Genomic DNA, 17,937 nt, shown 5'->3' with positions numbered 1-17,937 from the left:
TCAAGAGAAGACTTCACAAGAGTGAATATAGAGGGTTCACCACAAGATGTAAACCATTGGTGAGCCTCAAAAACAGGAAGACCAGATTAGAGTTTGCCAAACATCATCTAAAAAAGCCATTACAGTTCTGGAACAACATCCTATGAACAGATGAGACAAAGATCAACTTGTACCAGAGTGATGGGAAGAGAAGAGTATGAAGAAGGAAAATAACTTCTCATAATCCAAAACATACCACCTCATCAGTGAAGCATGGTGGTGGTAGTGTCATGGCGTGGGCATGTATGGCTGCCAATGGAACTGGTTCCCGTGTATTTATTGATGATGTGATTGCTGACAAAAGCAGCAGAATGAATTCTGAAGTGTTTCGGGAAATATTATATGCTCATATTCAGTCAAATGCTTCAGAACTCATTGGACGGCGCTTCACAGTGCAGATGGACAATGACCTGAAGCATACTGCAAAAGCAACCAAAGAGTTTTTTAAGGCTAAAAAGTGGAATGTTATGCAATGGCCATGTCAATCCCCTGACCTGAATCCGATTGAGCATGCATTTCACTTGATAAAGACAAAACTGAAGGGAAAATGCCCCAAGAACAAGCAGGAACTGAAGACATTTGCAGTAGAGGCCTGGCAGAGCATCATCGGGGATGAAACCCAGCGTCTGGTGATGTCTATGCATTCCAGACTTCAGGCTGTAATTGCTTGCAAAGGATTTGCAACAAAGTATTAAAAAGTGAAAGTTAGATTTAGGATTGTTTAGTTTGTCCCATTACTTTTGGCCCCTTAAAAAGTGGGAGGCACATATAGAAACCGTTGTAATTCCTACACCGTTCACCTGACTTGGATATAATTACCCTCAAATTAAATCTGAAAGTCTGCAGTTAAAGCACATCTTGTTTGTTTCATTTCAAAGCCATTGTGGTGGTGAATAGAGGCCAAAATATGAAAATTCTGTCAATGTCCCAATATTTATGCACCTGACTGTGTGTGTGTATATATATATGTATATATATATATATGTATATATATATATATATATATATATATATATATATATATTATATAAATATATTCCTCTGTGCAGCTAAGAGGGATAGGACATGCAGCTCTTCGGATGGTACTAAGCATTTAAATATGCACAGGAACTAGAAAAGACAAAAAAGACATATAGACATATTTAGTAACACCATTTTACAGAAAATCCACCAAAAACAGCCATTTTCTGAAAACGTCCACAAAAATTGAGCCAATATTAAACATCTCAATATCCTGTACATGAAAAAAAGTGTGGACAAAGTATAAAAAGCCATTAAAACATACAAAGCTCTGTAATATGCAGAATGGTACTGAGAAAAATTCCCAGTTTAGTACGCACAGTATAGGTATCAAAAAAAGGCAACAAAGATAGAAGTTTGGATGAAATTTTAGACAAGCCTGCCACCTGCTGGCCACCAAGATAAATAAACTGCTAAATGTGTAGAGCCATAAATATAATAATTTTAAAGCCTTCTACAATGTAGAAGTTTAATATTTTAAATCAAGTACAGTATATGTAAATAAGATTCATTAAAAACATTTTGACCTTGCTTATTTGTACCTATTGGATAGATAATCTGCTTCACATTTTTTGATATGTCGTTTACAGTATAGAGCTCTTTGTGACTTATTTATAAAGCCTGGAAAAGCTTTATTTTCTTATAAGAACAGACAAGCCATTCTGCTATATAATAAAGCCAATGCTATATAGTGTTGGCTACCGCTAAGAATGTCTGAGATAGCTTCCGCTTATTAAAGAAGTAGCCGAGGGGATGGGAAAATGAAAAAATACCTTTATTACTTAAATATGCCAATTTGTTTTTTTTTTACTTTTTCTTTAAAAACATGAAAACATTATAAAAATAAACTTGTAATGTTACACAAATTGTGCAAACTGGCAAGTCACGGATGTCAAGTGTTAATTCTGCACAGTGCAAGTACATGAAAGAGTGGGGAAATCATCCTGAACTCCAAAACATATGGCAAATAAGAGAGCAGGACAGTGCAGAGGGCTGTTAGTGACCATAAGATAGTATTGGGGGCAGTTACATGGAGTCAAATGGTTGATTTTTACAACTTTTAAAAATGGTGGAAAACCGATTGTTAGCAAGTGTATTTCAGCAAATACTGCAGCTTCCCATGTTTCAGCATGTCGCTGTATGTAAAATATCTATCTGGAAGACAACTTTTACCTATTTGCATAATACCTTGGTTTTTCTAAATAAAGGACAATAGTGACAAATGGCAGACACTATGGGGCACACAATTCCAGTCTGCAGATGTGATTCTTAGCACAGTACATGTTCCACAGCCAGGCGTACGCAACTATGAGCAACTAAGGGAGATTCAGAGTTGTACCCTACACAGTCACACCTCCTCTACTTGCGGATTAATGGGTTTAACTGATTTCAGACAGATCTCTTGAACCAGATATAGAAGAGGTAGAAATGTGCGTGGATAATGATGACAGCTACTTTCACAAGCAGATGGACAGGTGCGTGCAGCTATGCATACAGGCAAAGATATGCATCTATTTCCATAGCACTAAGCTTGTGTGCAACTCTGAGCCAGACCCTCTAATTGCAATTAAAAAACACAAATTAGAAGTTCATTTTACCACAAGGTACAGCTGAATATGCGGTAGATACTATTACTAGCATCTTCTGCTCGCGTACTTGTATTAGAAATACATGGTACATTTTACCAATAATATTTATTTCCACAAGTAAATTAGGAACCCACACCGCTGTACTTTTGCAGTCAAGCTGACTTAATGGGGAGTTAATCCCTTTTGCTGCAGTTTGCCAAGTAGCACTTTAGAATGACAAGAGCTGCGAGTGAAAGTCATTTATGGCACAAATCGATAAGCAAATACATTTTGTTAAAGGCACAAACCAACCTGTAAATATGGAAAAAATAAATAAGTACAAAAGCAAGGAAGGAAATATGTCAGGCCTGGGGAAACCTGTGGCTACTGTGAAACTACAAGTCTCAGCATACCCTTCCATCTATCAGCTGGTAAAGCATGCGGGAACTTGTAGTTTCACAACAGTTGGAGATCCACAGGTTGGCCTGCAATATTCAATGTTCAGCTATTCTAAAAATACATAGTGGGCAATATTTTTCGGATAAACCATAGCCATTAGTGAACATTAAATTATCACAATCTATTTTAGATATTTTTTTAATGTGTAAATGAATGAATGAATGAATCAATCAATCATATCTACTGAAGGTTTGGCCTCCTTATCTAGTCCTATTTTTCACATTTTGGCAATCTACCTATTTCACAGGCAATAACTATTTCTTTATATACAGCAGTGGCTCCCAAACTTTTTTGAGTCACGGCGCCCTAGAGTATCTGAAAATTTTCCACGGCACCCCTAAGCCAAACGTTTGTAGTAAAGTAGTACAGTGAAGTAAACTGTGCTGACCTGTCATCCTTAGGTTCAGTTATGTGGTGGTGGACACTGGTTTGCACTTCTGTTTGTCCACATATTTACATTACATTGACAATAAATAATTTGATTTGGTGCTAGACCACCAACCTGAGGCAACCCTGCAAGTGCTCCGAGGCACCCCAGGGTGCCACGGCGCACAGTTTGGGAACCACTGATATACAGTCATGGCCAAAAGTTTAGAGAATGACACAAGTATTGGTTTTCACAATGTTTGCTGCTTCAGTGTTTTTAGACCTTTTTGTCAGATGCTACTATGCTGAAGTAAAATTACAAGCATTTCATAAGGCTTTTATTGACAATTACATTAAGTTTATGCAAAGAGTCAATATTTGCAGTATTGACCCTTCTTTTTCAAGACCTCTGCAATTCGCCCTGGCATGCGGTCAATCAACTTCTGGGCCACCTACTGACTGATGGGCGCTCATTCTTGCCTAATCAATGCTTGGAGTTTGTCAGAATTTGTGGGATTTTGTTTGTCCACCAGCCTCTTGAGGATTGACCAAAAGTTCTCAATGGGATTAAGGTCTGGGGAGTTTCCTGGCCATGGACCCAAAATTTCGATGTTTTGTTTCCAGAGCATGATAGCAAAGGTGCTCCATCAGGCTTGAAAAGGCATTGCTCATCACCAAACTATTCTTGGATGGTTGGGGGAAGTTGCTTTTGGAGGATGTTTTGGTACCATTCTTTATTCATGGCTGTGTTCTTAGGCAAAATTGTGAGTGAGCCCACTCCCTTGGCTGAGAACCCCACACATGAATGGTCTCAGGATGCGTTACTGTTGGCATGACACAGGACAAAGACTTTTTTTGCCCTCAGGCTACTATGTACACAGTATGTAAAAGTCCTAAAATTGAACTTATTGCACTGGAAGCAGCCATTTTTTGTGCTGAACCTGTAATCAGTCTATCAATTTGCTAGGAACTAGTTTCAACATTAAAGCACTGCATGCACTTGACAAGCTACACTTTCACATATATACATTTAGCCTTTAATATAGATGCAGACATTGCAGGGCAGATTCAAATTAACACAAGCTGCTTTCAGCATTTTTCTGCCCATTACGGTAGGCTGACTCTTCTCACACCTCCATAGGCTGTAAGCACAATCAGCTTTCTGGAGATAACATACAGAAGCCACCAACTTCCACAATTAATTGAATCTGCGTCTGTGTGTAACTGACTGATCCACTTTAAAGGTAGAAGTGGGAATGGGCTGGGTATGGCAGGACATATGTCAGGGGCCAGCACATATGGGAAATGTATAGGGAGACCATCATACTAACATAATAAATATTATCACTCAAGCTGGCCACACACAGACCGATCCTGTTACTGCTTCCAAACGCTTATAGGATACATTTCTACATGGAGATATAGTCATAGGACCATTTACATGTCTCCTCCAGCAACCACTGTGAAGAGCAACACTAAACAATTAATTTTTAATTTTGTCGCTCTCTGGAAACCCACCACTTTAATAGTGCCTATACAATTGTGACCTATACTACTGGTATCCCCTTGCTACGGTCACAATCTACACTCTGAGCCACACTCGCTCCTCTGGTGTCAGACCAACTTTCAAATATTTTTTAACAATCTCCAAACCTACTGTATATAGGTATTTCTTAGTATAAAATGAAAAGTTCATAATGTTACAGAGGTTTCAATGGACAAATAAACTTAATTTGTACGATTTCGTTTATCATGCACATCTCTAGTGCACTGTGCAGGTTTTCTTTTTATAAATATGCTCTTTAGTAGGAATATTATACATAAAATGGGAAGGTAGATCACCAGCTCTTGTCTTATTACTGTTTTATCAATAAGAGACGAGAGGTGCTCCTCTAAATCCATCTAGGGCGCATTCGTAATTGCATTATCTAACCAAGAAAAAAAATGGAGACAAAGTTAATATACATGGTATGGTTTAAAGGTACGTAGCAAAGAGTTTTTCATGTCTTGTTGGTAGGGATGTCTATAGATGGTCAATGATTTTTAACCCTCTGGAGGAAACCATTGATGATCATGCAGAGCGTGGTCGCCACCCGACCTCTGCGGCCAAATGTTCTATTGGTGGATATCCATTCAATGGACATCACTACTTGTTGGGACCAGGATCTAAGTTGTATTTAAGAACAGCAGAAATTAATTTCTATGTGAGATTTTGTGCTACAAATTTTTGAAGATTTCTCCTAAAGTGGTTTATCTGCACTTATTAATCATGAGGAATTCTGTAGAAATGTAGAATGTAGAAATACCATAGGAGAAGAAGTATCGGATACATGGTTTGCATAACTGGTTGCCTCATGAATGGAGGAGTGCTGCAGCTATCCAATAGAGATCTGTCATTTTTACCCATGCATAGGATCCTCATACATCATTATTAAAGCATACATGCAAAGCCCCCCATTAATAACAAGTAGCGGACTCAAAATATTAATTATTTTCTGCTGGTTGATGCTGAAAAAAAAAAAATGTTTTACATGAATGTCAAATTAAAAAAAATAATTAATAAAAAAGGATAAGCTTTTGTAGCATATAAATTAACATTTAAAAATCTGTATCCTTACATTGTCTGACTATTACAAAGAGCTGCAGGAGACAGATGTCCTTGTTTCCACACTACACGCTTACCTTTGATTACAAACAGTCAAACCCCATACTAACAAGCTAATAATCTATATCAAGCACAGAACTACCAGACAGATATGACATTATGACATTGACCATAAACCACTTCTCAGTTTGTTGTGTTAACAATCACTGACGGACATCGGTGCAATATTATCCAAGGTGTTCTTGTCACTGAAGAAAGGGGGAGTGCGATCACTGGACGTACAAGAAATTATGCTGTACACAGTGTATACTACTAGTTATTCTATTTTTTGGGTCCCATATCAAAAGATACTGCTTGAGGACATTGACCCCCAATAACAACAGAAACCACCCATACTGAGAATCTGAGAGCGCCGGATTTGCACCCCCCTTTATAAAGAATTTTCAGTAGCTCATTCTTCCTTCTTGCAATTGTACCTCTGGCTCCAGTAACCAGAAACTTTTTATAATTGTTTTTCTGTAAATCCTCATTTTACACCAATTTTCCCCATCCACTGAAAAATGTAGTATAAAAATCAAAAATATCTACATTAACATAACATGAAATATTTGGTTCTCAATACATAATAATCTATACATGTTTCCTAGATTCCATGCCATCGGTGTTGGTATTGGTGACATTAGGGGGGAAAAAAAAGCTACTATCAGTTTTTGCGGGCATGATATATTTGGTACATTGTAACATCCACAATAAACCAGTTTATGTTAAGTGTAGATTCAAATATTCAAGCAAATTGGTCAACTTACTGGCCAACGTGAAGTAATGCATTTAGGGAAGCATACAAAATGACTTATGTTTGAGTAAAGCTCCAAACAGTCAGGAAAACAGACTAAAAATTAAAGAGTAAAATACTTATACTGCACATAATTTTTTTTCTTACCATTTCCTTAAATGCATTTTCAAGAGCTCCGAGGACGAGACACTCGTGCGGAATTTTCTTCTCTGTAAAGAAGCGTGTTTGAGGTGTGCTTGGTGAGCCCGGTGCACCAGTAGCCCCACGTAATGACGCAGCTCTAGTCAGAGTTCTGTTATTGTTGGAAGTAGTTTCTGGATCTTCTCCTAAACAGATGGGAGGTAAAACTGCCGAGTTCTTCAGTATGTCTACAATGTCCTGTAGCTGCTCAGAGATGTGGTGATGAAGAAGTTTTGATGCTACAACAGCAGCTCCAGCTCCTGCATGTCCATCAAATAATGCCCAGTACTGGAAGGTTATACCATCAGCCTCCTGAGATTAAACAAAAAAAAAAAAATATTTAGTAAAAAAAAAAAAAAAAAAAAAGATCTTTTAAAACACTAGCAAATCAAACACTTTATTTACTTAAATGGATTTAACGCCACAGATTTTTTTTTTGTGCTCATACTATGACGGGAGTCACACCCCAGGACCCATGGCCACTGGGAACAGGCAACTCATAATAGGGATTCTGCTGGGCAACCTATGAAACACAGCTAACTCCAAATTAATTGAACTCAACGCTCTTCTAATCAGGAGTCCACTGTCATTTATAGCTTTTTCCACCAGAGTTCAGAGATGATTATGGAGGCTGATGCCAACAGCCTCAAAAAATAATCCACTAAAATGATCAGGAAAGGTGGGATAGATGTGTGAGACAGTCATATGATTGTCCATGGACAGCATCTCCAAAACACTACTGCATCCATTGGCAATGTCTGTGCATATGCCTGATAAAGAGTGTGGTTTTTTTTTCTGCCCAGAATGTATACATAAGCTTTTGGAATATGTAGTCAGTTTGTAATAAAGGTTTATTTTACCGATTTTAATACTGGTTCCATCTTCTTTTATTTTGAATTAGTTATTTACATTGATATTGGGATCATTGGCTGTGAAAAATACTTTTTATATACAATACTCCTCTTTAATTTACTTAGCTGCAACTTCATGTTCTTTGTCCATGGGATGGACTGTAAAAGGTGCATTCGTCCAATTTCCATGGGAACAGATGAAGTAGAGATCTGAACTGCAAAATCTGCATTTAAACACCAAAAGTACAATTTCCTATATCATGTCTACACAGGAAAATGCATGTGTTGGAGAGGGTTTATCATTTTCTCAGTATGGGCAGATTTAGGTGGCTCTATCAGTTTTCCCCTTTGATTGACCTCTCTCATCTCTAGTTTGTCACACTTTGTCTACAGACACCAATTAGATCAGATAATGACCTGCTGCTAGAAAACATGGCAAAGATATATTGTAAGAAGTGTATCACATAAGAATTATTTTGGCAGGGTGCTATGACATTAGTCAGTGATTCCCAACCTCGGCCCTCAAGGCACACTAACAGTCCTGGTTTTAGTGATATCCATGCTAAAGCACAGATGGTTAAACTTAGGTACTACTTAAGTCGCCTGTGCTCAAGTATAGCCAACCTTAAAACTTGGACTGTTAGTGTGCCTTGAGGACCGTGGTTGGGAACCCCTGCATTAGATGGGCTGTGTGTGTGTCAAATCATATGCTTCTGGAGTCATCAACTAAAGTTATCTTTGTCTCTTACACAGTTTAGCATACCAGAATATTACTGAACTGTATACTTTCAATAAAATTAATGTCACTAATTAGTCAGATGTATCCCCATTGTAAGGACCACCAAGTTAGGTTATGGTAGCAAGGATATGTCTCTTTTAAAAACTATTTTTATCAATGTTACTACCCCCTCAACACCTGCGGCCTCACGCTACTCTTTTAACTCAACACTCATGGGATTATGGGACAGAGACCACGACAATGGTTTCTGGTATATGTTAAACTCTGCAAGCGAATTTGGTAATGACTTTATAGAAGCTAGGGTCCTGCGCAGGATTATTGTGACAGACCTAGCTCCAGGCCCAAAGACGGGGGGCTAGGGGCACAGCTAGAACCAATGGCTTGAGGGGCCCCCAGATGTACCTATCTCTAACCATTGCCTGAGCTACTACAGTGATCAGCAGAGCACAGGCAACGGGATCCATCCAGGGAGCCGCTGCGGCTGTAGCGCGGTTTTAATGCACCGGCGGTGGCAAATGCCATTAAGTTCATTGTTTAATGTGGTGCAGCGCACGTGAAGTCATAACGTCATGCAGTCTGCACCACTGATAGAGAGGAGCTGCGGCAGATAGCCAGACCTTCAGAAGACTTAAAAAAAGGTAATGGTACATACACACGGTCAGACATGAACGATTTGAAAATTTTTACCAACAATCGCATTAACGATGAACGATTTCTGACAGTATTTAAATGAATGATATCGTCCAAATCTGACTGCAAACACAGTTGATATCAGACCTGACATGCGTGCACGTGCATCGTTCGTCAATGCATGTCAACGATATGAACGATGTAACGATTTTTACAATCGTTATCGTTCATATCTTCCAGAAAATCTGACCGTGTGTACACTCCATAAGTGTGGGGACTGGAGGGACACTGTGGGAACTGCAGATACAGGGGGAGCAGGAGGGACACTGTGGGCGGACTGGAGATACACTAGGGACTGGAGATACAGGACTGGAGGGACAGGAGGGCTGGAGAGACAGAAGGGATCTGGGAATGGAGAGACACAAGGGAGCTGGAGAGATAGAAGGGGTCTGGGGACGGAGAAACAGAAGGGAGCTATAGACACGTTAGAATGTTGACGTATCATCCCTGATGGCCCAGTGGCGACTTACCTACTTTGGGCGGCTGCAATGGTGTCTTCCGGGACCTGGCAGTCATGTGACTACCGGGTCGGAACTCCGATCCTCAGGCATTTGGGTATATCTCTTCTATCCCCACCCCTCCCCCTCCTCTAGTGCCTAACCTAACCTCCACCCTACAACGCAGCCTAACCCTAACCTCCAACCGGCAGTCTAGCTCTAATGTTGACAATGTCAAAATTTCACCTGTCGACATTCTGAGAATGTCTACATATTGCCTGCTGACATTCTGACAATGTTGACATGATGGTCGACATTTTCATTGTTGACCTTTTGACTACATACTGCCCCTAGCAGCATACATGAGGATACCTCAAATGTACACTCTCTCTGGCAATCAACTAACCAATTAATTTCAATTTCAAATGAATGGATAGAATCTGATGCCACACTTTACAGTAGACTGTATACCATTTTATAATACGGACATACAGATAATTTAATGGTTATAGGCTATTCATTAAATACGGTTTCCGTGACCCAGAGGTTCCTAGCAATTCCAAATGTTCTATTATAAATAACCAACCTCTAATACAGTACATGTAATTCTAGTACTTCAGTTAATTGCCATGAATAAATAGTTCCTATCTCAATTTCCGAGGTTACAGGGTTGTTATGTCATTGCATGGTTCACCAGTTAAAAAATACAGTCTCATCTGTGTACTTAATCAGTGAATTTGCATTTGATATAAAAATATATTAAAACTGCAAAATGTAAAAAACAGTTTATGATGAACCTTTCAGAGAAACATTTTCATATTTAGATGACAAAATGAAATTCTGGACATTTCTATATGTTAGTATGCAGTATTTTTATGTGTTCTGTATTGATTTGAAAAATAAAATATTTGAAAGAATGAAGCTAATGGTTACAGATCCGAAAAGACATGTACACATGGGCGTTGAGAATCGCTACTTAAAAATGTATTTTGTCCTCACTTTTAACAAAGCATCAACGCATTGGAAGTATGTTCTCAAAGATAGTGGCACTATGTACTTCAGTGATAGGCAACCTGATACAGTTTGGGGGCCGCAATAGGTGGCCCTCTAACCTTCAAAGGGGCCGGACATTACTCAATCTTAGTAGCAAATTAAATTAATATATTTACTCAATGAAATAGACACCTATTTGTTATAACATAAGTATTCATTTTAACCAAGCATTATAAGCTAAGACAAACATTTATGACAACAAACTAGGAAGACGTTGGAGGCTTCTAGTAACGGCTTGGAGGGCTGCATATGGCCCCAGGGACACCGGTTTACCTTTACTCGTATATGTAATAAGCGACCCTATATATCGTGTACAGGTGCCTTTGCTTACATCATTTTTGGAATATCAACATCAAGGGGTATTTGACAGGCTTTCATAAAAAATGCCCATGCGTACTAGGCTTAAGGAATAGATCAAACTCAAGGGATAAAGTTACTACAGATGACAAAAAGATATATGGGTTATACAATGGCATGGGTTACTGCCATTAATTTGCCAATGATTTAGATTAGAGGTTCACAACCTATTGGTTGAAAATCAACGTATCCATTATTGGTCCTCTTCAAATGGCCAAATAACCAATACAACCTAGCGTGGACTGTCTCTTTTGGGGGACTAGCCTTTTGCCAGAATATGTTTTTTTTTTTATGCCATCAAAGCTGCTATAGGCTCTTTTCATACTAAAGTTCCTTTTCCATTTTCAGGCTCAAACAAGTCACTACAGCTTTAAATTTAACTCCAATATAACTTTTGAGACAAAAAAAAGCAACTTTCCTCATGTTCCTGAAAGTTCCAATTACAATGTATTTTCTTTTATGATGTAAAATTGGTCTTGAAAACAATCAATGTGCAGTCAAGTTTAAAAAGACAAAACACATTTTCTATTTGTATTTTTAAAATACTTTTTTCTATAATACATTTTATAGTTTGTAGTGTCTCAATTCCCACTTTTTCAAAATAGATTTTAGAAACATACAAGGGAGGTGGTAAATATTCATGAACACATTAGAATTTCACAGTAAACAATAAAAATGTTTTTTTTTTCCTGCCATTTGTCATCAACAAACTCATAGTCATCTGTCTCTAATTTCCAGGCACGGTTCCAAGTTTCAAAGATATGTCCCTGGGAATGTTTTTATTTTTCTATACTGATCAATAGCACAGTACAATCTCCCTTATTCAGTGAATACATTTCAACATCTATTCTAATCACAATGGCATTATAAGTCAGTACTTATTAATGAGGGTTATTTAAGATACAAAGTGCACATTATAAACTTGCTCAGAATATGCAGCAATTCTACATAGAAAGTTATTTTTCCTTTTCTTTAAATAGCAAGTGTCTTTTAAGCTATTATTCTTAACTACCCTCTACAGATCTCCTTTCAATACCACTCTCTGGAAGGCAAACAAATATGGCTTCAATAGGCTTCCATGTCTCAGAAGGTCATGTGATAGCTGAGGGGGGGGGGGGGGAGGAGGGCGAAATTGTCACAGTGTACAGAGCAGAAACAAAACACATTGTCCAGCTTTCAGACACATATACAGTAGGTTCCAATGTAATATCCGGTAATTTGCGGGAACCGGCGCAACTAACTTGCTGGCTCCCGCAAATCGCAGGCTATTACATTTGGCCTAATCTGCTGCACAGACCTAGGCTCTCTAGGAAGGGAAGGATATCTCAGTGAAAACAGAGTTGAGAAGGGAGATTAAAAGCCTCTCTACACTAGCATGTGCTTGTGGTTTCCATGGTAGTCACAGAACCCTAAAAGAATCTATAGAATTATACATAATTAATCACTTAGCAGTCTGAAGAAACAAACCAAGGAGAAAATGTAATTACCAGGCTGCTTCTTCTAGTCTGCAACTATGATTTATTTTAAAGACTTAAATTTTTTAAAGGCATTGCAGCTTTAACTTGACATAATAAGGACTGCAGTACAAGAAGGTCCTTAAAACCATCCACACTTGTTCCATCACAAATTGTCCCAATGCATTCTAAAATATTGTCAAACTGTAAGTGTGGCATATCCTAACGCTCTGCACATAATATGTCACATTCCAAGACTCAATGTGCCATTTACCGAGTTCTCCTTCAGTTGTAGGCCTTCTCCATTGGGTAGAGAGGATCTTCTCTTGTTTGTAGACGTCTTGTTGGGAGTTGACTGGACACCAGTTTTTTTCTTCACAAATATCACCTCACAGCTTGCCTGATCCTCATTGTGTGTACTCTTACCTGCATTTATCACCCTGTAAGATAAAGTAAACATATGAAATATAGAAAACAATTATTTAAGTGTAGTATTAAGAAAATACTAGGCAGTGCGCCTTTAATTGTGAGGGTGGGATGCTTACTAAAGGGATCATCATTGTTAATTGAGTGCCCACTGTTAACACAAGCATACTGGACTCCTTACACAAAACAAAACAATTACATACTATTAAACATATTTAAATTGACATTTAGCAATAATGAAGATTAGATTTCTGTATAATTCTAAGGAGGGGAATTCAATTGTTTTCTCACGCCCTATCTCCCATTTAAAGGGACGGGGACGGGGCGATATTCATTTGTTTATGTTGGCGCGCAACAGTTAATGGACGTCCATTACTTATCGTACCCAAATGCACCAGGTATAGATGCGTAAAGTGGCTAAACCCATGCAAAATACTGGGCGTGCTGCGTTTGGGAGCCCAAAAGCCCGAGTTTTGGGGGATTTCTGCTCGCCACCTCAGGTGGGTGCAAGCAGAAATAATGGGCGCACGGGGCACTCATGCCCATCGGCACAAACATCTGAATAGCTCCCATCACTTAAGATGGAAGCTGCAGGCAGTGCAAAACAATTGTATAACCCCTACACTGTAAGTTGCATCATTGACATAAACTTCCATCTGAGCAGAGTATTTTTTCTCAAAAAATGAGAAGCCAGAAGTATAACAAATAACTGCATTATATAAAACAACTGCAATTTTTATGCCTTCAGTGAGTGCCATACTGCAGCGCAAATTCACCACCTTATATATAAAATTAATTGGTCTGTTTGGTTTTTTTGTTTGTTTGTCCAGGGCATAGAATTATAGAACTTGACGGCAGGTAAGAACCACTTGGCCCATCTAGTCTGTCTGTCTGGTTATGCATTCAGACACCCCTGCATCGATTGGGATTAAAGCAATGCAAGGTGGTCCAGTTGGATCCTGGCCAGGTTTTGGGGGCTTAGGGTTCCGATCCGCCTTTCCATTGGTGTATGCTGGGCAGACCTTTGACCCGAGGAGCCTGTTCTGAGCCTTCCACTGGATGGATTTGAACACAAACTTCACAGAGTGGTAACATTGGATCCCTGAAAACATACTAGGGGAGTTGTGATCTGTCGGAAGTCCCATTGGTGTACGCTGGGCAGAACTTTCACCTGAGGAGCCTATTCAGGGCCTTCCGCTGCAAGAATTTGGATGAAAACTTCACACAGGGGTGGCAATTGGCCTGGGACACCTAATGGAGTGGTTGGGGTCTCGGACGGACCTCACGGCGTAGTGCGCTGGACAGAACTTTGACCCAGGGAGCCTGGTCTGAGCTGGATGGATTTGGACGAAATTACATAATAAAAATTAATAACTTGAAGATTTAAACCCAGGCAACACCGGGTACTTCAGCTAGTTCTGTATAAGAAGAGTAGTGAATTCTGACACCACATGATATAGTCAAAGCCAGAACAGCTGCTTTAGCTTATATACTAACTGGCAGAATGTATGTTAGAGAATGAGGACAGTTGCTCCATTTGCAATCTAGGACTGAACAGTGTCAGGAATAATGGGGACAGACAGATGGGATTGGCCAGTAGTGCCCCCCCTCAGCAGTACATTTTAAAAATAATAAAAAGTCTGATCTTTAATTTGTTGGAATTGGCTGTTTGCAGAGTCCAATAAACATTGAAGCTGGCAATGCACTAGGTGTAATTAGCCACATACCCAGTAATACAGGCTGCAAGAGGAAGACAAAATGGCCACCTTTAATTTTGTGAACAGTAGTTGTGAACAGTAGATTTCAAAATGGGCAAGGAAGGAGGGGGGGGGGAAGCTTTCCAGTTTTACACAGTACATAGCACTTCTAATTTAATCCCTACTCCCATAGCATTATGAAATGTGTTGCTTTATAATGGCTGAGCAGCTAAATATGATCTCTTCAAGTAGATCTCAACAACATTGGGCATAATTAAGCCCTACAATTGTCTTTACTTTAGCAAGCAATTTTCCCTTAAGCTGGGTACACACTAAACAATAGGTCGGGCAGACACATCGTCCATGTCGGCAAGTGTGTATGCACTATGACCGACCATGCGCATTCCCACGGGGTTGTTCATCGCATCGACAGATCAAGCCTACATGCTGCTCAATCTGTCAGTTTGATGAACGACACCATGCTTGTGGAGGTGAGAAAAGAAAGTAGTGGATGATCTAGTCACCCACAAATAGACTCTATAACGAGAGCACACAAATCTGCAATACCTCTCTATTGTAAAATTTAACCTTTAATGGGTATCAAGTATTACATAATAAAAAGGACTTACAGACACACAAAACAAATACTATATACACACATATACAAAATGGAAACTGAAGTTATGAAAATCACTCCAGTCATAATAGATACATAATAGGCGAAATATTGAAACTACATTAAGGAAATAAAGAAAATGTTTAAAATTATACTGTAAAAAACACAAGGTACAGAAAGATGAAATAATTAGTCCTCTTTGTGAGGCAAATGAAGACCACCGTCACTATTGTATCTGCGTAAATTTGAGAAAAGGTGAGAATTGAAAGAGAGAAAGCAATGGTATTTTGGATGTATCCGAATCTGCAACTGGGCTCTACTATCTTCTCTCATACAGTGTAGAGGAGAGAGAATGAGAGATCTGCCAGTGCAAGCATCCCTTGAAAAAAGTCAACAGTGAACCACTACATCAAACCCAATCTCTGCTGTTGGTTATTATACAGTATGCATTGGATGACCAATGAGAGGATCATAAGCTCGGTATGTGAGTTCCTGGGAAAAAGATTAGTTTGTGCGAATCAAGGATTTTATAAGGAGATATAGAAAAAGTCTGGAATAAAGATTCTGAAACACAGGCTCTGCTGCTTCCTCTCATGTACATGTACAGAGGAAAAGAAGTGAGAGATCTCCCATGTACAGTTATTCCATTGAAAAAATATATTTCTATAAACAGTGGTTAGCCACATAGACCAAAATCTCTATCTATTAAAGTCTTGCCAGGTGGCATTGGACAATAACGGAGAGGTTTTTAAAGGGTCAACATGGCGCCATTTAGAAAAAAGAGGAAAAAATGAAATATAAAGACAGCCAAAAGAATATGGCTCATCTGCAAAATATATAGCGACCATCAAATCATAATCAGATAAACAGTCATTTCTTCACTGTATAGATAGTTAATGTAACGTACATAAATAGTGACCATCAATTCGTAACTGGGTAACCAGTCATTATAGCTCCATCAATATATAATATATCCATATAATGAAAACGCAGATAAAAAATGAAAATAACGTAATTTGCACTTAAGGAACATATGTGACATCAGTTAACTGCTTAGAAAAAGATATATTACTTAGACATGTTATTTAGAAAGTGTTATACCATAACCATCTTTTCACACAAATATTAGATACCTTGTTAAATAATTATAGATGTAAATTAGAGTGATTTAGTGATGTAAATCAGCTGATCTCCGTGACCAAGCCAGAGACAGGTGAAACGCGCGTCGGATTCGGACACGTGTGCCCTGCGACTGCAGCAGCGGGACACACCAACACAAGGTTCAGTAACTCCGTTCACACCCGCTTTCGTTGCACACACGGAACTGACATAGCCTAACCTCTACTAGGTGCCCGGCTGACACTGTCTGTGGGACACCTGAGCGTTAGAACTTACGGCGCTGCTTACCCTTTCTAGTCCCGTATGCGGACATTACTTAGATTATTACTTACTATTACCATTCCAATTGCAGTCTAAGATTTTGGAGCTGGGTGTTCCGCGACTGTACGGTGCGAAACGCCCTAATGTGAGGTCTATCTGCACCATTTATGAGTTATGTCTGATCTATGGAGCTTACATTGTCATAGTCTCCATATTCTATCTGACTTTACAGTTGTACCTGACTCACTCTAATTTACATCTATAATTATTTAACAAGGTATCTAATATTTGTGTGAAAAGATGGTTATGGTATAACACTTTCTAAATCACATGTCTAAGTAATATATCTTTTTCTAAGCAGTTAACTGATGTCACATATGTTCCTTAAGTGCAAATTACGTTATTTTCATTTTTTATCTGCATTTTCATTATATGGATATATTATATATTGATGGAGCTATGATGACTGGTTACCCAGTTACGAATTGATGGTCACTATTTATGTACTTTACATTAACTATCTATACAGTGAAGAAATGACTGTTTATCTGATTATGATTTGATGGTCGCTATATATTTTGCAGATGAGCCATATTCTTTTGGCTGTCTTTATATTTCATTTTTTCCTCTTTTTTCTAAATGGCGCCATGTTGACCCTTTAAAAACCTCTCCGTTATTGTCCAATGCCACCTGGCAAGACTTTAATAGATAGAGATTTTGGTCTATGTGGCTAACCACTGTTTATAGAAATATATTTTTTCAATGGAATAACTGTACATGGGAGATCTCTCACTTCTTTTCCTCTGTACATGTACATGAGAGGAAGCAGCAGAGCCTGTGTTTCAGAATCTTTATTCCAGACTTTTTCTATATCTCCTTATAAAATCCTTGATTCGCACAAACTAATCTTTTTCCCAGGAACTCACATACCGAGCTTATGATCCTCTCATTGGTCATCCAATGCATACTGTATAATAACCAACAGCAGAGATTGGGTTTGATGTAGTGGTTCACTGTTGACTTTTTTCAAGGGATGCTTGCACTGGCAGATCTCTCATTCTCTCTCCTCTACACTGTATGAGAGAAGATAGTAGAGCCCAGTTGCAGATTCGGATACATCCAAAATACCATTGCTTTCTCTCTTTCAATTCTCACCTTTTCTCAAATTTACGCAGATACAATAGTGACGGTGGTCTTCATTTGCCTC

General features: G+C 38.8%; 1 protein-coding gene across 2 annotated transcripts in view; it reads right to left on the bottom strand.

The window, feature by feature from the left end:
• The window catches only part of PPM1H (protein phosphatase, Mg2+/Mn2+ dependent 1H), a 186,265-nt gene that overhangs the window by 106,594 nt on the left and 61,734 nt on the right, over positions 1-17,937 (bottom strand). For both annotated transcript variants that reach the window (XM_088454370.1, XM_088454369.1), the window contains exons 2-3: positions 12,886-13,051; positions 6,998-7,342 (exon numbers count right to left, since the gene is read on the bottom strand). In XM_088454370.1, coding sequence (XP_088310496.1) covers positions 6,998-7,342; positions 12,886-13,051 — 511 coding nt within the window. The remainder of the gene's footprint in view (positions 1-6,997; positions 7,343-12,885; positions 13,052-17,937) is intronic.

This window comes from Taudactylus pleione, unplaced genomic scaffold (genome assembly GCF_031769625.1).
Source record: "Taudactylus pleione unplaced genomic scaffold, aTauple2 ptg000040l, whole genome shotgun sequence".
Taxonomy (NCBI): domain Eukaryota; kingdom Metazoa; phylum Chordata; class Amphibia; order Anura; family Myobatrachidae; genus Taudactylus; species Taudactylus pleione.
Note: the sequence above shows the minus strand (reverse complement) of the source record. Positions and strands in the feature narration are given on the sequence as shown.